Here is a 21,222-nt window from a genome sequence, read left to right as displayed (position 1 = left end):
ACACAGGGCTGGAATCCCCACTCCCACCCTGTGAATCTCTCTTTTATCTGTAAAAACTCCCAGCTTTGCACTGAAAATGCATGAAATGCTGCTCATTCGGCTTCAGGAAATGTTTGTTGAATGAACACAACATACTTTGTACTCATTTGCCAGAGGTAAAATTCTTTAATCTCAGACCACCCCTCCCAACTCCCAATCCCCACCCCCGACTCTCTCCCCCACACAAGGGCCGGAGAGCGAGGGCCCCTGCCCCCCACCTTGGGCGGACGAAGGCCCCTTTAAGGCACCTGTGGGGGTGGGGGGAGAGGGGCGGGAGCTGGTGCCGTCCGGGCTGCAAGGACGGACTTCGATTGGCAGGCTGTTGTGGGATGGATCCAATGAGAGGGTATCAGACGCAGGGACAGAATTGGGCCATCCCTGGAAGGGAGCAGAGGGACACTTGGTCGGGACTAGGTCAAAAACAACGCCAGTCCCAGTAGTGTAAAGAACGTAAATTTAAGGCCGCAGGCCAATCCTGGGCACACGAGGAAGGTTTGGCCACGCCCTCAGGACGCTGGAGCCAATCAGGCGGGAGAGCCCAGGAAGGGTGGGATGGCGACTCCGGGAGATTGGACAAGCCCTTTGGGTTCGAGCCAATCAAATGTAGGAGCTTCCCATCTCTAGGCCGAAATGGCTTGCCACTTCCCAATCCTGTGGCTTTTCGCTTTCGACCAATGCCGCGCGAGCAAAGCCCTTGTCGCTAGGCAAAAAACAACAGTTGACCCATTTTTGGGCTTAAAACTGGCCGCCCCGATCAGGGAGCGAGCTAATCCCTTCATCGAAAGAATCTGTCGCAGGGCAGAGAAAGCGGCGACAGACCCAATCGAGAAACTAGATAGGTCCCGCTCCTCGGCGCGTGAGGGGATCACGGGCTGGAAGGATGGCGGGGATTGGCAGGGAGGGGGCAATCCCGGGGCCCAGGCGACCTGGAAGGTCGGTCCCAGGTCTGACTCGGATTGGCCGGCCCAGGGGGCGGGGCAGGGGTGTAGTGTGGAGCGGAGCGGACGCTGGGCCGGGAAGCTCTTTGCTTGGGCCTCAGTATTTCCGCTTCAGCTTCTGGAAGTCGCTGGTGTTGAGCCGCGGCCGCGGCAGGTCCCCGAAGACCTGGGTGTCCTCGGCCTCCCGCAGCACCAGCGCGCGCATGCTCGCCGCGATGCGGTCCAGGTCCGGCGAGGAGGGCTGCGAACGGGGGTGGGGTCAGCGCCCGCTGCGGCCCCGCCTCTTCGGTGCCACGCCCCAGCCCAACGCTTCTCACATGTTAGGAAGGCCCTTCCCCCCCCCCCCACCCCAGTCTTGCTCCATGTGGGATCCTTCCACCCAACTCAAACACCACCTCCTCCAAGAAGCCTTCCTGCCTCTCTCCTCCTCCCCTTCTTGGCCTGACTCCACGCGCAAGAACTACTTGTCCCATCGCCGTTCTAGTTCCTTATACAATGGAAGCGCTGCTTGTCTGCTGACCATCAAGGCTGTGTGCACCCAGAGTGTCATGTCTAAGGATTTGGGGTGGGCTTGGCATCGAGTCATGTAACAATCAGGCCTCCGCCACCGACAAGCTGTCAACAGGCATTTCATCTCCCTAGGCTTCTCTCTCCCCTTTAAAACATAGGGATGATGACAGAGCCTGAGACCATCAGCCCAGTGACTGCTCAAGAGCCCTGAGCCATCACGTTGCCGGCGCTGTAAGGAAAGGACCCCTTTTCGTGTTGGCCTCCACCTGGGAGGGGCCCTGTCATCCTGTCCCCCAGCAACTAGTGCAATCTCCCGTATGGCCCGATCCCTCGAGCTGGGCCTGGATTCCAGCAGAACAGGAGAGGCCACAGGCAGAAGCTGCACGAGAGCCCCTCTGGAGTCCAGCCCGGCACCCCCACCCTCAGGCCTCAAATGTCAGTTCACTGGGTTTCCACCAGTGGCAACAAGGACAGCAACAGCGGATGGATGCTGCCAGTGAGTCAACGAGGACTCAGAGGCACACGGGGAGGGGGCCCAAGGGACCCAGGGCCTCCTGCCTTGTGGCCTGTAACTCCTTTCCAAAAGGAAGCTGGATTCCAATCCCAGCTCTGTCCCTCACAAGTTGAGGTTCCAAGGAAGTCACATACGCTCCCCGTGTGTCAGGGAAGTTCGGGGATGGATGGTGAGGGTCCACCCAGGCCAGCCCATGGATACCACGTGTACAACTGTGTGGGAGAAACAGAGGAAGTGGGGGAGAGGGAAATGCCAGGAGGAGCCAGAAATATGCAGGGTGGGGACAATAGGTGATCTGACCCCTCTGAGCCTCAGTTTCTCCTTCTGGAGGGGATACCAAAGTACTGGTACCTTGCCTGGAGCAGGTATTCTGTAAATAAAGCTATTCCTAGAAACCGGAAAAGACTTTCCCTACAAGGCACTGGGGTACAATATAAGGCTGCAATAGTTAAAAAATTTTAGGGCTCTGGCCCCAAAACTTGCCTCATGAGGTGGAGGGGAGGATCAATCCTATGAAATGTGCCATCCATGCCTGAGGGCTTCCTGGAGGAAGTGACTCTGAGTCTTTCCCTCCACCCTCCTTCCCTTTTCCCCTCTGCCCCTCACCGGCCCATTCTCCTCATCCGACGATCGTGCTTCTGTCCTCTTCTCCTTGAAGGCCCAGACGGGCACGGACACGGGCAGGGACTTGGCATACTGCTGTGTGGGCAGGGCTGAGGCCGGGGGCACGGAGTAGGCTGGGGGGCCAGCAGGGGTCTCCTCGCTCAGGCTGCCATCTGGGGGAGAGGGTGGACTTCAGCCTCTGTCCCTGCCTTCATCCCAGCAGCCCTGGGCATGGGGACAGCCTGGGACACTTACCATCTGTGCTCTCAGGGTCCGACTCACAGAACGGGGGCAGGTCCTGGAGTGTGGCATCCTCGTCCATCACAAAGAGCCCTGTGGATGGTGTTAGTGGCCTGGGCCGGCTCGAATCCCCGCCCCCCCCCCCCCCCCCCCCCCCCCCCGGCATCGGGGCCAGGCCCTTGCGAGCCTCAGGGTTTCTGGAATTATTCCCTCTGCCTCAAACACCCTTGCCCCGGTTATCTTCCAGGTCATCAGCAGAAACAAATCCAGTTTCTATCTGTTACACCCTCGGGTGAAAACAACTGGCTGGATAAACATGAAATCTCTTAAGATCTGTTTGGGCTGAACTGGCTCAAAAAACAGACTGAGAAAAATAGGAGACGATTATGAGCCTGTTTGACAAATGGGGACCAGGAGGCACAGAGAAGTTATATCATTGCCCAAAGTTCCGTAGCTAATAATCGTGTCACCAGGATTTGAACCCAGGCCACCGGGCTCTAGAGTCTGTGCCCTTAGCCCTATGCAGGCTGTCTCCAGCAACAATGAAGAAGCAAGCGTTAGTAGTAGCCTACTTGCTGAGTAGTAGTAAGTCCTACTTGCTGAGCCCCCCCACAAACTCCTAATCACTCTTCAAAGCCCTAATGTTACAGGCCAGTCTCTTTGAAGTCCAACCTCCAAATTACCCCCAAAACACACAGCTGCATTTTCCCTTGGCCTCTCTAAGCTATTGCCTGCATCCCTGACTCCTATCTTTGTTCTCACAAGCATGTGGCGCCCCAGATTTGGAAAGAACTCCTGTGCTGCTCAAGCTCCCAGCTCAGGTCCCAACCCTATGGCCTCCAGGGGGCACTGCCTCACATCGGGACCACCAACTTCTTGGCCAGGCCAGGAGTCCCTCAAGAAAAGGGCCTGAACTGGCTCTGCGTCTGTCTAGCACCTCCCACCACGGGGCTGGCGCCAGGTAACATGTAAGGAAACTGAGGCCCAGAGATGGGGACTGACCCACTCAAGGTCTCCCGGCAAGTCAGCCAGGGCTCAGAGACAAGCAAGTCCCACCTCCCCAGGAAAACCTACCTTGGAGGCGACTTGCCGAGCCAAGAGCCACCCCAGCCCCTGCCCCTCTCACCTCCGTTATCGCTGACGCCCAGCCGCTCCCCTGAGGTCTCGGTCTCTGTCGGCTCGTCCTCATCTTCCTCGTCCTCCTCCCTGGCCAGGGTGGGCCGAGGTGGGCTCCGTGCGGGGCTGGGTGGCTGTGGTGCTGGTGGGGGCGCGGGGGGCCTGGCGGCAGCGGCGGCCCTGTGGGCCAGGGCGATGTCGTGGAGGCAGCGGCGGGCGGCCTCTGCCAGGGCCCCCCGGCCGTGGGCTGCATAGGCACAGGGACCCGGGCGGGGCGGTGGGGGCGGCGCGGCGGTCAGCAGCACCAGCTCCGTGCCTGTCCGGGCCCGGAAACGCTCAGCGGCCCCCACCACCGCCTCCCACAGCTCCTCGGGGCGCCCCGACGCCATCCACGCCCTGCAGGGCAGAGCAGGACAGAGAGCTGAGGCTCCGCTGATGGCTGATGGCGCGGCCTACACCCAGCCCTGTGTGTCCACCTGTCCCTAGAGGCCACACCCATCCCTCCCAGCCACCTTGTCCCTGCTGAGCTCAGCTTCTTCCCCAAAGCCCGCTACTCCCCCATATTTCCTCCCCATCCAGATCTCCTGGTACAATCCTCAACCCTCCAGCCCCATCCCTCCTGCCCCACCCTGTCCCCACAGCCTTGGGCCCTCCTTTTGACCCTGCCTTGTCTGACCTGGGAACCAACTGCCACACGTGACTAAGGAGTACTTGACATGTGGCGGGTCCAGAGCGAGAGGGGCCATGGGTATGAGATCCACACTGGATTTTTGAAGTAAGCTTAGCACAAAAAAGTAGGGTGTCTAACATCTCACTGGCAGGTCTGCTGTTGATGACACGTTAAGATGATGACGTGTTAGCCATAATGGCTACACAAGGCATATGCCGAAAGCGGACCTTATGTTTTCTTTTTACGGTTTTAATGTGGCTTATAGAAGATTTGAAACTATATGCTTGGCCTGCGTTCTTTTCCCACTGGACCACCACTGCAGCCTCTTCCTGAACCTCTTAGCCTCCAGTTAGGCCAGCACACGGCCCCCTGGGGGTCCTTCCCCACTGGAAGAGCCCCTGCCCCTCCCCAGCAGCCCCAGGACAAGGTCACGGCCCCTCAACCTGGCCCTGCGCTCAGCATCACAGCCTTCCAAGACTTCTGAGGCCTTCAGTCAAGGTGGTCCCCCTACACCTGGATGGCCTGCCTTCCAGTTACTGGTCAATATTTCTTTCACTCTAGTGTGGAAAGAGCTTTCCCTAGCCCCTAGATCGGGTCAGTCCCCCCACTTTGGGCTCCTACAATGGCGGAGAGTCCCCCATTGTAGCACATAGCCCTCTGGGGAGCCTGCAGCCTTCATCTCTGAGCCACCAGCCTTGCCCTGCACATGGCAGGCCTCGGAGAGCGGGGGCTGAGCAGAAAATGGTGTGCGAGACGCTCTCTGTGCCTAGATTTCCATCCGCAAAGTTTTGTACTTCCTAAGACTGTTCTGGCAATTCCTCTGGAAGTCTTCCCTGGCCCCCAGGATGGATCAGATGGCTTCTCTAGGCCCACAGTGCCCTGGGCTACCTCCATTATAGCTCACTGTCACTTGAGCTTGTGACCCTTGTACCTCTGCTGCCTCCTCCACCAGACTGTGAGCTCCCCAAGCGCGAGGACGCAGGACAGGCCTCCCCTAAGCAGACAAGCTGTTGGCTGCATCCCCTTATGAGATGGAAAGAGCAAGCAGTTGGGGCGCCTGGCTGGCTGAACTGGAAGAGCATGTGACTCTTGATCCCGGGGGTCATAAGTTTGAGCCCCACACTGGGTGTAGAGAGTACTTAAATAAACTTAAAAAAAAAAAAAAAGAAAAAAAAAAGCAAGGGGACTGGCTGTCTGCCATCGCAAACCTGCTGTGTGACCCTGGACCACTCACTGGCCCTCTCTCTGCCTCATTTTCTTCTTCCTATAAACCACAGTGGGGGAGCCAGGGCTGCTGGGAAGCTGAGGGGCCTCTTCAGGGAGGTAGGGGCACCCCATCACTGGAGGAATTCAAGTACAGTTCTAGTCCAGCCTGCCAAGGTCTTCTGTAGCTGGATTTCAATTCGCAGGCCCTTTTCAACGCATAATCACTTAAGCCGTTGTTTGAAAAGCAGCGACTAAGTGTATGGAGTCTGCACCTGTCAATTCACCTCCTACCTGATCCACTAAGGTGGGAGTGGTTCCCTCACAAATGAGACAGCCTGGGCTCGTGGGCCACAAAGCCCTTGTCGGAAGCTACGTGCAGCGAGGACAGCCAGCACCATTCCGGACACGCCCCACAGCAAATTGCACCCCATCCGCCAGGCAGGGGTTCGGGGGTGCGTGTCATCCCAGCCTCTCCCCCACCCCACGAGGGAGGGGGCTGTTATCAACCCGCTTCACGGTGGCAAACTGAGGGCCAGGGAGATTCAGGGCTTTGGTTATAGAGTCAGAGGGCTGGATCCTGAGCCCGTCCTTCATCTCGGATGCCAGCCTGCCTTCCTTGCCAGGGAAAGTTTAGGATCTCCTAGTCCGGGTGGGGAAAGTGAGGCCCAGGGAGCCTAACGGTCTCACAGCGACTCCTGGGGTCACCCTTAGCTGGTGGAGGACACCAAGGCTCAGAGCAGGGAAATGACTGGTCCAAGGTCGCACAGCCTGGCAGTGCTAAGCCTGGGGCTCTCGTGTCCCCAGGACATCAGAATTAAACTCTTCGTCCTAGATCTTAGAGCAGTTCCAGGATTGGAAAGAGTGAAATGGGGGTGAGTGGGCGTGAGGGTCCCCCTTCACACTGTGAAGAGGAGGCCTGGGCAAAAATGAGAAGAGTAACTCACACCTCTCTGCCAAGGCCTGCGGGCTCTCTGAGGCTGGTTACCCAAAAGCAGGGTGGCCAAGACCAGAGGAGACTCCACCCTTTCAGCTGCTGGAGAGTGCTCTATCCTCTAAGGCGCGGAGAGATGGACGGAGGGTCCCCAACCCCCAAGACTGAAGAGTTTAAGATGGGGGAGAGGAGATAAGACTTGTCCCCCACAGGAGGGGGAGGGGAGGGCTAAGGTAACTGGCCTCCTAGGATGAGATGAGATGAAGTGAGGAAAAGAACTCTAGGTACAGGTGAGGAAAGAGGCAGAGTCCCCCAAGGAATGAGGGATGCTAGTGAAGCCCCCTTCCAACCACCTGTCAAACTACGAGTGCCCCCCTGCCCGAAAGTGGGAGAAACTCGAGGATGCCCCCTCACCCCCCTACCCCGCGTAGCCGGGGACAAGGTGAACGTCTGGGCTCTTTCTCGACCTCTCCGAGACCTTCCCACCTCGCCCGAGGGTCCAGGGAAGAGCCACTTCTCTAGGAAGAAAACAGGAAATCCCGCCCAGGTGGGAGCCAGGACCGGAAGTCCCGCCTTTGGACGGGTGAGGGGCACCCCAAGTCCCCCCGGGCAACCCCCAGACCCTGTGGACATGGTCCACGACCAAGGCAAGGACCCTTGTGGGTCTGGAGACCGTATGAGAAGGCTGTCTAGGTTTTGCCTTGGGTCAGACACGACGGTTCCCGCGGGCGACCCCTTTCCAGCGCTCAGCGTAGGGTCGCTGGGCGACCTCTGCCCTCTGATCTACGCAGGCCATACCCCTCCCACGAGTGGCTCGCCCTCCCAGCGCCCCTCTCCGCCGGACGGCCAAATCCTCCCCACACCGCGGTTCACAACGCCGCCTCCACTCACGTGCCCGAAGCCAGCATGGCCGGCCCGGCGCCGTCGCCGCCCTCAAAAGACATGGCGGCGCCTCACGTCACTTCCGCGTGGTTGGCCCTCCTCCACCATGCACACTCCGCCTCCCGTATCCGGGCCGCCCGAAACCAAAATGGCCACGGGGACATCACCGGGTCACAGCGGGGCAATGGCGACAGCACGGTGCCCGTAAGAAAGATGGCGAAAGAAAGGCTTCAGCTTGCTCGGAAACAAGCCAAACCATTTCGATTTGCCCCCAAGAAATACGGCCGTCGGCATATGCACACTCAAGGCGTCAGTAAACTAAGGCCAGCGACTTGATGCCCCTCACCCATTGTCAACCTCTTCCACAGAAGTAGAGAAAAGGCATGCCCGTTAATGACATGGCAGGCCAGCCTGGCATCACTTGCCCAAAATGTACATGGACTCTCGCTCCAACCTATCCCCCTTCAGCACCAAGGCTGGTAAAGATCCAATATGGTAGCCCTTTTTGCTTCGGTTTGCCAGGATTCAATATGGCTGCCTAGACTGCTTTCTCTCGACGGTGACTCAGGAATTCGACTAGGACCGCTTCGTTCCCGCGAATAAGGACGGCTTCATCCCGTTAACCCAAGTCCCTCAGCACCTCTTCTGACGCACACCTTCTCTCACCTTCTTTTCTTTTATCCGTTTCTTTTCCAGGACCTCACTGTCGCGCCCCTCAGAGAGATGAAAGTGCCCCGCATTAACATGGCCGCAGCTGACCGGCTTTGCCTGTGCCCTCGAGCAAAATGGCATCTCTTTAGCTTCAATGCCAGTATACAATATGGAGAAAGAAGTAGGTGTTTCGGAGACGGCTTGAGAGAAGGGGTGGAGCCCTTGGATCCTCCCCCTTGTTTACTTCGCGGTCAGGAGAGCAGCACTGCGTCTGCGCACTCTCGCTGGGCTGCTCTACCTTCAGCGTTTGCGCCATGTGACTTAAGCCCTCGTGGTTCAAGTTCAGTCACCCGATTCTGAAAGATGGTTACATCCACTCCTGTTCTAGAAGAGGCAAGGGCGCTACCACTGTCCAGGCTTCAGGGGAGTCTCCTATCCGGATGTGACAGCACGATGACCCGGAAAGGGAGAGGACCTGGGTAGTGGGACCTCGGCCGCGGCTATGGAGGGAGCCGGCTACAAGGTAAGCACCGAGGACGCATTCTTTCCCTTCTGTGGTTGCGAGACGCCGCCCTCCGGTGGTCGGCTTCGCCCCAAGACTCTGCCGGGGCTCTGGGAGCCCGGCTGAGCCTTAGCAAACACATCATTCCTTTATAAATGCTCTGTCACCCTCCCCTCCGCTGCCCTAGGCGAGACCCTTACCTTATGGCCCCGCCCCCGGAGCGGCTGGACCCCTCCTAGGCCCCGCCCCTTGGGCGTCTACCTGCGCTTGGGCCCCGCCCCTCACTGGTTCCTGTCCCCAGGTGGTGTTTGAGAAGGGTGGCGTGTACCTGCACACCAGTGCCAAGAAGCACCAAGACCCGGACTCCCTCATCGCTGGTGTCATCCGCGTTGTGGAGAAGGTGGGCCGGGAGGCAGCGGGGCTCGGGCAGGCCCAGAGCGGGATGGAGGCCGCATCTGTAGGCGTATGGTCTGGAGGTCACGATGGGGCTTTAGGAAGGCAGGGGGTGCGGGCTGGAGGGAGAGAAGGGGCTTTGTAAGTCTGGGGGTCCAGACTGGGGAAGAAGTTTGGAAATACGGTTTGGGGAGATTGGAGGGCAGCACTTCTAAACTCCTCTCTCCTTTCCTCAGGACAGTGATGTCCTCCTGCAGTGGGTTCCTGTAGAGGAGGCTGGAGATTCCACCCAGATTCTCTTCGCCAAGAAGGTAGGCTTTTCTCTCTTCTCCACTTGCTTTTTCCAGGTTCCCGTGGTAGAAGACATCTGAAGGACCTGGGTTCAGTCCCAGACTAACTCTTAGATCCTGTGTGACCCTGCTTGGGACCTAGGTTCTCTTTGCCCCTTGGTTTCCTCCCCTCTGTGAAATGGGGCTGAAGATGCCCATTCAAAAGAAAGCAGACACTGAGATTTGTGGCCATGGGGACAGCTGCCCCCTCACCCCCTTTGCTCTTTGGGAGAGCCCTGCCAGAGTGCAAGAGGACAACACAGCCTGTGGATTCGGGTTCCGTGGGCTCTCAGCCTACAAGAACTTGAAAGGGTGTGGCGTTTCCCCTCGGGCAGGTCTGCCGTCCTTGTCCAGAGAGGAAACTGAACGTGACCAAGGCGGCTCGCCCACTTACCAGTACTCCTTACCCCGGGTACCAGACTTTGCCCTTCTCGTTATTACAGACTCCTGAGGCTTTCTGTCACCAGGTTCTGTGCTGGGACCGGAGATGAGTCTCAATCAGACCCTGCCTTAGTCCCCGCCCCCGTTGTATTTAGGGGAACTGAGGCACGATGATTGGGAGCCCTGTTGGCAAAGTCAGAAAGCTAGGAGGTGTTGGAACTTGAGTTTGAACCCAGACTCTGATTCCAGAGCCCTGCCCATTTCCGGAGGAAGCAGACATTGGCACCGGAACCCTAAGAAGGAGGAGGGGGCAAGAAAGTATTTCAGGATACGGGAGGGAATGAGATGCCCGTGTAGAGGGTTTTGCCGGGAAGGTAGTTCGACGTGAAATGCCCGACTGAGAAGCTTGGGCTGCTTGGGCTGCGTTCTAGGGGCCCTAGGGGAAACATCGGGGGAGAAGGGTGTGGGTGTGGAAAGTTTCCATGGGAAACCATGTGGGAGGTGGGCAGAAGGCCTCAATGGAGGGAGACTGGAGGCTGGGAGGCCAGGGAGAGGTTATTGTGTTGGCCAGGGAGAGAGAATGAAGCCTGACCTGGGGCAGTGGAGCTTTGAATAACCTAGTGTGGGGGCGTTACAAGTGGCGATTCCAGATTCCAGGAATCCGTTGTGGGATCTGGCTTCCGGGGGTTGAGGAAGAACCAGCCAGGATTCTGCATTTTTCGTCAGCCTCACGGGCGGTCTGAGTGCCTTTCTTGAAAATGTTGCTGTTCTCCTTGGCAGTCTTACTTTTGACCCACAGAAACTCACTGAGACGGGTTTCAGCAGAAAAGGCACAGGTGCATACAGCGTACTAATCCAAGGAACACAACACCTGGCCGACAACAAATTAAGCCGACGAGTTTATTTCTCTTGTTTCACAAGACTGCCAAAGACGTATGGGGCTACGGGCCGTGGCTGGTGACCCTGGGGCCTGGATCGGTGAGACCAGACCACGCTTGCCCTGGTCACCTTTAAATGGCTGCTTGAGCTGAGCCCCTGCATCTGCTTTTTAAGGCAGAGAAGAGGGGGGCAGGCAGGGTGCCATTCACATCTGTCTTTCTCGATTTCCCACAAACTCTCGGCATCAGTTAGCAGTTATATTTGGCTACGTGCGATAGAAATGGAAATAACAGTGGCTTCAGCTAGCTAGAAGCTCGTACCTCTCCAGCTGAAAAGTCCAGAAGACGGCGGGTCCCTTCCATCTTTGCTCTGCCATCCCCAGCACACGGGAATGCATCCTCACGGCTGCCTTGTGGTCCAAAGAGGCTGCTGGAGCGCCAGCCTTTTTGGCTGTTTTTGCTCACTTTATATGTGTGCTGCAGGTTGGCCAAGGAGCTCTGTTCGTCACGATTACTCGGGGAGGCGTGCTGCTAGAGTGGCTGTCTTAAAAGCCACCGTTCCTTGTGGCAGAGGGAAAGAGTTCTTCCCCGGCATTTCAGCAGTCCATCCCGGAGACATCCCAGCCCCTTGGTCAGGACTAGCTGCATGGCTCCATCCAGCCAGTAGAGTTCAGCGAACAGTGATCCTGCTGTGTGCCCAAGGAGTAGAGAGCTGCAAACATTCGCAGACGGCAGCACTGACTCTCGTTGTCATGTAAACATCGAAACATCAAATTCATCTCACAAGACACGCAGGGCAGGGATGGCTTTGCCAGGGCTGGTTCAGCAGCCTTGTGGATGGGTGTCTCTGACTCCCTTCTGGCCCTGGTTGCCTGCCACAGCTACAGACACCACGTTCTCCATCAACGGCACCCAAAGGCTGTTCTAAACGGGGTGTTCATCCCTGTACGTGCCTTTTTTAAATCAGGAATTTCCCCTTACATTCCCCACAGGTGTCATTTCAGCTCCCACTGGCCAGAGTTGGGTCCCTACGGCCACTCAGAACCACAGGGAAGGCTGGGAAAGGAAACATGGGGAGGTTTTAACTTCTGTCGTGGGAGGGGCTCTGTCAGCCTGGAAGGAGCAGCGGAAATGGCTTTTGGGTGGATCCACTGTCTGTGTCCTTCCAACAAGGTCCCATCACGCAGGGTTTCATCGTAGGAGGCACAAAACACCAGTTACTTTCAGCAGGGAAGGATTAAAGGCCACCCTCCTGCTGGCAGGGAGAGGCCTGTAGAGTTTTTTCAAGGGCTGATAGAACGGGACTGACCCTGCAGAACTGACCTGCCAGGGGAGCTGCCGCCACTGCCAAAATGAGGGAGTGGGGAGAGATATCCTGGGAGCGGTCCCTACCACCAGCTGCCACCCAAGGGCAGGAAGCTGCTTGGGCCCTACAAGGCTAGTGCCTGGCACTGAGAGACTGAGCTAGCCACCACCTCTACCCTAGTCGCCTCTCTGTGTGGAGGGAAAACAGGAGTCTTCTTCGTCAGCCAAACACAGCCAGTGCAGCCAGAAGTTGCCTTTGCCTCGCTTCTGCTTTCCGGTAGCCTCTGTCTTGCGTCCTGACCTCTAGCTGCAGAGGAGCCGGGGGAATGCAGTTTTCGCCTTCCAACCTCTGCCTGACAGGAAGGCATACCGTCCTGTGAAGGGACTCCCATCCCCTCCCTGTCCTTCCCCGTGGCCCGCGGCCAGCACCATCGGCCGGGACTGCACTGTGACCCTCAGCACGGCCCTCACCTGCCCTGCTTACCCAAATCCGCCAGCAGGCCCCACGCAGGGCACTTTACTTGTTTTCGTAACAACCCGTGAGTTGCCTCTTTTATTGAGGTAGAATTCACTTACGATAAAGCACATGGTCACGGAAGAACTTAAGTTCTTAAAGTACAGAGGCCAGCGTTTCTCTGTTCGCGAAGTCTTGGCAGTTGTCACTACTGTCTAAGTCCAGGACATTTCGTCACCCCCCCAGAGAAACCCTGCACCCGTTGGCCCCTGCTCCCCATCCTCTCCTCCCCCAGCCTCTGGCAACCAGTAATCCGTCTCTCTGGCTTGGCCTTTCCTGGACGTGGTGTATAAATGGAGCCCCACGCATTTTGCTTACGTGTCGGTTGGGTTGTTTCCCCTTTGGGGCTGTTATGAATAATCCTGCTCTGAGCGTCTGTGCGTTCAAGTGTGGACGCTTGGTTTCATTTCTCTTGGGTATACGCCTGGGAGTAGAATCCCTGGGGCGTACGGTACTTGTACATTTAACCTTTTGAGGAACTTCCAGGTTTTTCCGCAGCAGCTCCTTCCATTTACGTTCCCGGGGCAGTATATGCGGTTCCGGTTTTTCTACCAGTGCTTCTCTTTAATCCTCACCGTCCTGGTGAGTGTGTAGTGGTACCTGATGGTGGCTTTGATTCGAGTTGCCCCAGTGACTACCGGCTACTTAACTTTAAGCACTGTGCCCTCCGGCAGTCCCGGGCGTTCTCTGTGCTCCCCCGTGTGGTGGTGCTTGGGTTAGAGCCACCAGGAGATTGGCTTTGAGTCCTGGCCCTATCCCGGTCCCTGGCCGCACCGGGTGACTCTGGGCAAGTATTATGCCCCCTCTCTGCCTCAGTTGCCCTATTTGTTCAACGGGGCCGCCTTCGAGGGCAGCCTCACAGCTCGGATCTGGAAGTCCCGAATCTACAGCCCCTCGCTCTCTTTATCTTCCTACCCCAAGGATGTGAGTGGGGGTGACGCCTGCACCTCTGAGGAGGAACCGACCTTTGACCCCGGCTACGAACCCGACTGGGCTGTCATCAGCACTGTGCGGCCACAGCCCCGCCACTCAGAGCCCACTAGAGGTAGGCTGAGCCGGTGCCCCTGAGGGGCAGGTGGACACACAGCTTACCCTCCGCGGTCATGGCTCCACAGGCTTTGCTGGTCACAGTCAAGATGGCCTTCCAGTCTCAGGAGAATGGATCGGGTGCAGGACTGTCCCCAGTCCAGGTCCAGCCTGGCAGGGTCCCCAGGGCTTCCAACCTTGCTCATCTCACCGGGCTCCCTCCCTGATCGGCTGTGGGGGTGGACAGTTGTAGAGTCACAGGGTGATTTGGGCTATCCTGGAGTTCAACAGGGTGCTGGGGGCCCCAGAGGAGGCATCTGGCCCCTCTGGGGAGTAGAAAAGCCTTCTGGGAAGAGGTGATGCCAGCCTCTGGCCCTGGGGACGGGGCGGGGGGGCGACACCTGGGAGTTTTCTCCCCAGCAGAGAGAGCAGCCGTGCAAGGCCAGAGCCACAGGGCACCGGGTGTGTTTAGGAAACTCGAGCTGTGGCCTGAGTGTGGGGTCTGGAGAACGAACTGGAGACAAGATGGGCAGGAGGTAGACCCGAGGGGCCTGCCACCAGCTCAAGGAACACAGCCGTCACTCTGAGAGCCGAGGGAGGTTTCGGAGCAAGCCCGCGGTGGGCGTTTCCGAGGAGACAGGAGGTGACCCAGGGCTCCCAGAGGGCTCCTGGGAGATGTGTGTGCTGCCTCTGGATCCCTGCACCTGTTCCCAACACGGCTGTCTTCTCCAGGTGCAGAGCCCAGCTCTCCCCGGGGCTCCTGGGCCTTCTCGGTGAGTCTGGGGGAGCTCAAGTCCATCCGCCGGTCTAAGCCAGGTCTCAGCTGGGCCTACCTGGTCCTGGTGACCCAGGCCGGAGGCTCCCTGCCCGCACTGCACTTTCACCGCGGGGGTACACGCGCCCTCCTCCGTGTCCTCAGCCGCTACCTGCTGTTGGCCAGGTGAGCCTTCCTCCAGCACTGGCCTTTGTGCCCGGGGCCCGGCCCCTCGGGGCTGTGAAAGAAACAGACTGCTTTAAAGGCAGGAAAGGGGGAATCCACTGGTGCGTGTAACCGCAAAGCCAAAGGGTAGTTTGGTTTCAGGCAGGACCCGGGCCCCGGAACGTTAGGAAGAATTGCTCTCTTTGCGTCAGAGCTGGTATCACTCTCTGGGGGCCCCTGCAGGCCTGGCCTAGCAGCCCTGGGGACAGAAGCAGTTCCTTCTCCAGCGGCATCCTGGAGCCGCCTCTCACCGGCCAGCCCAGGGTTGTGTGCCCACCCCTGGGGTCCAGCTGAGGCGAGGGCCTCCCCAAGGGCAGCTGGGCCGCTGCAGCTGGAAGCGGGAGGGAACCCACCCAGTGTGTCACCGCACCTGCCCCTCCCCAGCTCCCCGCAGGACTCCCGCCTCTACCTTGTCTTCCCCCACGACTCCTCAGCCCTCTCCAGCTCCTTCCACCACCTCCAGCTCTTTGACCAGGACAGCTCCAACGTGGTGTCAGTGAGTGTCGCGGTGCCGGGCTGGGCCTCTGTGGGCAGGGAGGGGTGGACGCCTCGGTGGGCGAGGCAGGGTGGGGTGGAGCCGTGACCGCCCTCTGGCCCTGTCCACAGCGCTTCCTCCAGGACCCCTACTCCACCACCTTCGGCGGCTTCTCCCGTGTGACCAACTTCTTCCGGGGAGCCCTGCAGCCACATCCAGAGGGGGCCTCCCCCGACCTTCCTCCACCGCCCGATGACGAGCCCGAGCCTGGGTTCGAGGTCATCTCCTGTGTGAGTATCAGGTGGACCCTGCTGTGTTTTGGCCGTCACCTTGGCGGGTGACCACATTTCCTTGGGTCCCCTTTTCCACAATAACGGGGACGACAGAGCACCACTCTCACGAGATCGTGTGAGTGACCTCGAGGAAAACGCTTATAGCCCGTGACTCTCGGGGAGGACCTTCCTGACACGGAGGGTGACTTTGGCACTGACCCGGGGAAGGAGATGCTCCCCACCCTGAACGTTAACTGTCCGTGGAGCTAAGGAGGGCTCTGAGCTGCCGTGCAGGTGGCCTGGGGAGGATGGGTGAGGCCCTGAGCTTACTTGCCTTGTGTCACGCAGGTGGAGCTGGGCCCGCGGCCAGCTGTGGAGCGGGCACCTCCGGTCACAGAGGAGGAGTGGGCCCACCATGTGGGCCCCGAGGGCCGCCTTCAGCAAGTCCCCATGCTGAAGGCCCGGATCTTCTCGGGGGTAAGGCGCTGGGTGGGCAGGCAGAGGACTGGGGAGGGCCAGCCGGCAGCCAGGGGGAGGCTCCTCTGAGCGGCGGGCCCTGCTCTCTCCCCCAGGGTCTGAGCCCTGGCCTGAGACGCGAAGCTTGGAAGTTCCTCCTGGGGTACCTCAGCTGGGAGGGCTCAGCCGAGGAGCACAAGGCCCACGTGCGCAAGAAAACGTGAGTGAGGGGCGCCTGGGGGGCTCCGTCAGTTAGGTATCTGACTCTTGGTTTTGGCTCGGGTCGTGATCTCACGGTTCGCGGGTTCGAGCCCCACATCAGGCTCTGTGCCGGCAGCATGGAGCCTGCCTGGGATTCTCTCTCACCTTCTCTCTTTCTCTGCTTCTCCCTCACTCACAATCTCAAAATAAATAAACTTAAAAAAAAAAAGAAATGGGGCGCCTGGGTGGCGCAGTCGGTTAAGTGTCCGACTTCAGCCAGGTCACGATCTCGCGGTCCATGAGTTCGAGCCCCGCGTCAGGCTCTGGGCTGATGGCTCAGAGCCTGGAGCCTGTTTCTGATTCTGTGTCTCCCTCTCTCTCTGCCCCTCCCCCGTTCATGCTCTGTCTCTCTCTGTCCCAAAAATAAATAAACGTTGAAAAAAAAAAAAAAATTTAAAAAAAAAAAAGAAAGAAAGAAAGAAAACACGAGTGAGAAACTGTGGGCCCGCCGCCCCCCGCCCCGCCCAGCTCCCACCCCCCAAGTTGAACATATTCCCCTATCACGGCACGGCACCTGATACATCACAGATGCACAGGTAGGCTGGCTCCTGAAGGGTCAGTCAAGAGCCTGGCACGTGCGGGCACCGGCCCTGGCACAGGGAGACGGTGGTGAGCAGGCCGGTCCATCTCCCATGTCCATCGCTGTTCCATTCCAAGACCATAACGTTGCCGCTATCAGCACTCTGTGGCGGTCCTCCTAACTCCATGGGCCCAGTTCTCCTCCTTCCTGGTACATACTGTGACCCCACTGTGTATGTCCTGGTCCCTGCCCCAGTGCTCTCTGTCCAGCGGGGATGACAGACTTGGAACAAAAGCCCGAAACAGGGCGGGGGGGGCGGGGGGGTGCCTGATTGGTCCAGACTGTAGAGTGTGCGACTCTTGATCCTGAGGTCGTGAGTTTGAGCCCCACATCAGGTGTAGAGTTCACAAGGCTGTTGTGTGTTGTGAGAGATGTCAGAAAGGGGAAGCACGGGGACAGGGGCGAGGGCGACTGGGTGGCTTGTGTCGTGGCCTTGTGTGACCCCTCTCCGGGCCCCTCAGGGATGAGTATTTCCGAATGAAGCTGCAGTGGAAATCTGTGAGCCCTGAGCAGGAGCGGAGGAACTCACTGCTGCACGGTTACCGCAGCCTCATCGGTGGGTCGCGGGGCCGGGGCTGGGGCGGGGAGATGGGAAACGGCAGGGAGAGGACAGGGGAGCCCCCTACCTTCCCAAGAAAAGGGATGAGGTTATCTGCAGTGAGGAGATGGGGAGTAGGGGAAGGGAGCCAGACTCCTTGGGCTCAGCCTGCCGTCTGCATACCGTCAGGCCTTGGCGAGTGGTTTTGCCTCCTTGGGCCTCAGTTTCCCACCTGTGGATGGCTCAGTGACTGTTGGTGGCTGGGAGGATGCAGCGACCTGGCCAAGCATGAAGCAGGGCGCCTCACGTGAGAGCGCCCGAGACGGTTTCTGGACCGACTCACACCCGCCCGGGGTCTGCGGAAGGGAGGAGCGGGGGCTGGTGCCCACAGCCAGTAGGGATGGGCCCCCACAGCCTCGTCACTTTGGCATCCCGCACCCTGTCTCCGCAGAGAGAGACGTGAGCCGTACTGACAGGACCAACAAGTTCTATGAGGGTCCTGAGAACCCAGGGCTGGGCCTGCTGAACGACATCCTCCTCACCTACTGCATGTACCACTTCGACCTCGGTGCGACGCCAGCCCGGGGCGGGGTTGGGGGTCCGGCCTTCCCTTGGGGAGGGGGGCGGGGTGCTGAGGGCCTAGGCCGGGCCCTGACCTCGTGTTCCCCCAGGCTACGTCCAGGGCATGAGTGACCTCCTCTCCCCGATCCTCTACGTCATCCAGAACGAGGTGGATGCCTTCTGGTGTTTCTGTGGCTTCATGGAGCTCGTGGTGAGGCCCCAGGCGGGCATGGGAGACAGGCCCCTCCAGGGACCGGGGTCTGGCTCCTCATCTCGCCGTCCCTCCTGCAGCACGGGAACTTCGAGGAGAGTCAGGAGACGATGAAGCGGCAGCTCGGGCAGCTCCTGCTGCTCCTGAGGGTGCTGGACCCGTCGCTCTGCGATTTCCTGGGTAGGCGTCCCAGCGGGCGGTCAGTGGGTGGCGGGGCCACAGACGGTGTCCGGGACATTTGGTCCTGATCCAAATGGGAGAAATGTCTCCCCGCATAACCCAGAACCCAAAATTTACGCAGGATTGCCCTTGGGAGCAAACCTCCCCACAGGCGCAGACGCATCCACGCTCCCGTGCGCCCCCCCTCCTCCACGCTCCCCAAGCCCCTTACTTCGCAGATGGAAGGGGTGGGGGCTGGACGTGGCTGCTAGCACTTCGTCCCTCCACCCACCTTGAACCAGGGTTGCAAACTGGTTGTCGGGGCTCCCGGGGCTGGGCCCGCTGCATTCCGGCCTCAAAATTATTCTTCGTTGCTTGTTGGATGTAAAAAACGCAGGGAATCCCGATAAGGAAAGTCAAAGCTACTGTCGATAATATGGTTCTTTCTGAACGCAGGTGACGATGAGTTAAGTTCTTTAGGGGCGTTTCCTCACTGACGTTAGGGTGGCCCCGGGGGAGGGAGCTATTGCCGAGATCGCCTCACCAAAGAGGAGGCAATCCAGGAAAGCACAGGCCACTTCCGGGGGCGCCTGGACACTAGCTGCCGGACCAGGTGTTGTGTCTGCCTTAAGTGTCTACAAGACTAGATCTCCCCTGACCGGCCGGACGTGTTAGTTATTGGCAGTTTCTCATCACAATGACCGTAGTCAGGATGATTATTTTAGGCTAAATCCCAAGAAGTGAAATTGTATTCAGGGCAGGAGATAGTTTCACGGCTTTTGAAATGTTTGTTCCCGTCACTGCTTTCCTGGAAGTTTTTACCAACTTTTTTTTTGCTAGCCGAGTACACATGTGTCACACGAGTGTCACACGAGTGTCCCGTTTCCTCACGCCTCCACCAGCATTGGGTATTGGTACCTTTTATTTTTTTCCTCGAGTGCACACTGCACCCCTTTTATGTGAAGGTGGGAAACGGGACTGGCTCACCTCATCTGGAGTCTGGAAGGTTCCTGTGGACACAGAGCATTCCTGGCTCACTGCTGAAGCCTTTCCATGCTGGGCATAAGCTCCTTGCCTAGACTGGTGGAGATTCTTACGACCGAGATAACTTCTTAGAGTCGCAGTCTGACCACCGTGCACACTGTAAATGAAAATGGGGTTGGAATGGCTTTGGGGCTTGCTCTTTGCTCAGCACCTCCCCTCCCCACCACTGTCTTCCTCCAGACTCCCAGGACTCTGGCTCTCTCTGCTTCTGCTTCCGGTGGCTGCTTATCTGGTTCAAGAGAGAATTCCCCTTCCCGGACGTCCTTCGGCTGTGGGAGGTGGGCCCCCCAGTTTGGGTCGGTGGGTGAACGGGAGGGAGAAATAGGTCAGCAACCCCGGGCTGGGAGGTTGTGGGGGCGAAGTGGGCAGGGGTGAGGCAGACCTGGGTGGGACCTCAGGCAGAGACTGCGCGGTGACTCCTCCCTCTGGCCCTCCCAGGTGCTGTGGACGGGGCTCCCTGGCCCCAATCTGCACCTGTTGGTGGCCTGTGCCATTCTGGACATGGAACGGGACACCCTCATGCTTTCTGGCTTTGGCTCCAATGAGATCCTCAAGGTGAGGCCTTGGCTGCTTCCCAGTCCTCCCCTTCTCCCTGCCAGTCCTGACCTGCGTAAGCGTTTCAAGGCAGCTCAGGTGTGAACTCCGCAGAGGCTGGTGCTGTGCCCATGCCACACTTTACCTTGGGGTAGCAACTACTCAAAACAGGATTGTGGGAAGTGCGGTTGGCTAAGCTGTGAGCACCATGGCCGTGACATCGGGCTGTTTTCCCTACCCCATCCTATCGCTGGCTGCCAGCAGCACCCTTATGGGGTGTGGCCAGCACGTGAGAGGGGACCTGCCCCTTCCCTGGCACGTTAATGCAGGACAGGGCCACAGGGGTGGAGCTCAGTGCCCTTTCCCTTCACTGTACTTGCATCTGGCAAGCAGCCTGAGGGCATGACCTCGTCCTCTCCCCAGCCTCCAGCCTTCCCCAGTCTGTCTTTCTTCCATTATATCCCCAGCCAGAGGCACAGAATGGGCGCTGGGGCGGTGGTGGTTGAGGGCCCGTAGGCCGGCAGGCCTGATCCACCCCTTCCCACAGCACATCAATGAGCTGACCATGAAGCTGAGCGTGGAGGACGTGCTGACGCGGGCTGAGGCCCTCTACCGGCAGCTGACCGCCTGCCCGGTGAGCCCCCGACTTCTGCCAACACCCTTCCCTGCCCCACCACCCCCGGTAAAACCACTGACTTTTCGCTCCCACCTGCTGACTTTGCAGGAGCTGCCCCACAACGTGCAGGAGGTCTTGGGTCTGGTGCCACCCACAGAGCCCCACAGCCCCTCGCCCCCTGCCTCCCCACTGCCTCTGTCGCCCACCCGGGCCCCACCGGCCCCACCGCCCCCCGAGGACACAGCCCCGCAGCCGGACAGCAGCCTGGAGATCCTGCCGGAGGAGGAGGAAGAGGAGGGGGAGGAAGAGGAAAGCGTGAAGTCTTAACCCTCCCGGCCGGCCTGCCCGGCACAAGCACTTTATCCAGATCGCAGAGGCTGGGGAGGAAGTGTGTGAAGAGGGCGGGCCTCCCCACCGTACCTCCCGCGGCTCCTAATGAGCCCATCTCATTAAACTGACACTTCCCGTGTCCAGCTGGCCTCGTGTAGGTGAAGGAGGCGGCTATCTTGGCGTGGACCTGGATGGGGAGGGGGTGGTGTCCTTGCCGCTCTGCTGACGCCTGATCACGTGGTCCTGACCCAGCCCATGAGACGTCAGAGGAGGCCTTTGGGGGGCTCGTGGAGGTAGGGCTATTGTTATCCGCCTGGATTTGGGGCTTTTGGAGGAATGAAGAGGAAGTGCTGGGGTATGGCCGCCACCGGTAGCTTTGCGGGGACACGTCCGGGACATAACCGAGATGGAAGGGCCTGCAGAGCTGTTGAGACACTCTAGGGACTCTGCCCACCAGCTTCTTGTTACATGAAAACAATAAACTCGTGTTTAAGCCACTGCCTGCTGGGCTATTACTGACATCAGGGCTCCTCTGTTTGGTGACAGCCGGAGTGGGCACCGTGATTACCATCTACCAG

The 21,222-nt window shown here is 58.9% G+C and overlaps 2 protein-coding genes across 5 annotated transcripts; one reads left to right on the top strand and one right to left on the bottom strand.

Moving 5' to 3' along the window:
- Positions 1–142: 142 nt before the first annotated feature.
- AKT1S1 (AKT1 substrate 1) lies at positions 143–8,428 on the bottom strand. Of its 4 annotated transcripts, none has more exons than XM_045441828.1 (5): positions 8,316–8,428; positions 3,971–4,356; positions 2,860–2,937; positions 2,608–2,777; positions 143–1,218 (listed from the first exon to the last, which is right to left on the bottom strand). In XM_045441828.1, the coding sequence occupies exons 2-5, from the start codon at positions 4,347–4,349 to the stop codon at positions 1,075–1,077; spliced, it is 771 nt and encodes a 256-aa protein (XP_045297784.1). In that variant the 5' UTR covers positions 4,350–4,356; positions 8,316–8,428; the 3' UTR covers positions 143–1,074. The 4 variants fall into 4 exon arrangements, with proteins under 4 accessions (XP_045297784.1, XP_045297780.1, XP_045297781.1 ...); XM_045441824.1 differs by lacking the exon at positions 8,316–8,428 and adding an exon at positions 7,659–7,986; XM_045441825.1 differs by lacking the exon at positions 8,316–8,428 and adding an exon at positions 7,190–7,636.
- TBC1D17 (TBC1 domain family member 17) lies at positions 8,369–21,142 on the top strand. The gene is made up of 18 exons (XM_045441804.1): positions 8,369–8,481; positions 8,689–8,823; positions 9,104–9,202; positions 9,432–9,506; positions 13,524–13,647; positions 14,361–14,568; positions 14,992–15,103; positions 15,214–15,372; positions 15,703–15,831; positions 15,927–16,030; positions 17,113–17,207; positions 17,641–17,757; positions 17,861–17,961; positions 18,042–18,141; positions 19,345–19,442; positions 19,603–19,719; positions 20,246–20,332; positions 20,423–21,142. Exons 2-18 carry the CDS (start codon positions 8,803–8,805, stop codon positions 20,639–20,641), a joined length of 1,965 nt encoding a protein of 654 aa, XP_045297760.1. The 5' UTR covers positions 8,369–8,481; positions 8,689–8,802; the 3' UTR covers positions 20,642–21,142.
- The last annotated feature ends 80 nt before the right edge of the window (positions 21,143–21,222 follow it).

The sequence above is a fragment of the Leopardus geoffroyi genome, chromosome E2 (genome assembly GCF_018350155.1).
Source record: "Leopardus geoffroyi isolate Oge1 chromosome E2, O.geoffroyi_Oge1_pat1.0, whole genome shotgun sequence".
Taxonomy (NCBI): Eukaryota; Metazoa; Chordata; class Mammalia; order Carnivora; family Felidae; genus Leopardus; species Leopardus geoffroyi.
The sequence above is the reverse complement of the archived record's forward strand: the minus strand, read 5'-3'. Positions and strand labels throughout refer to the sequence as shown.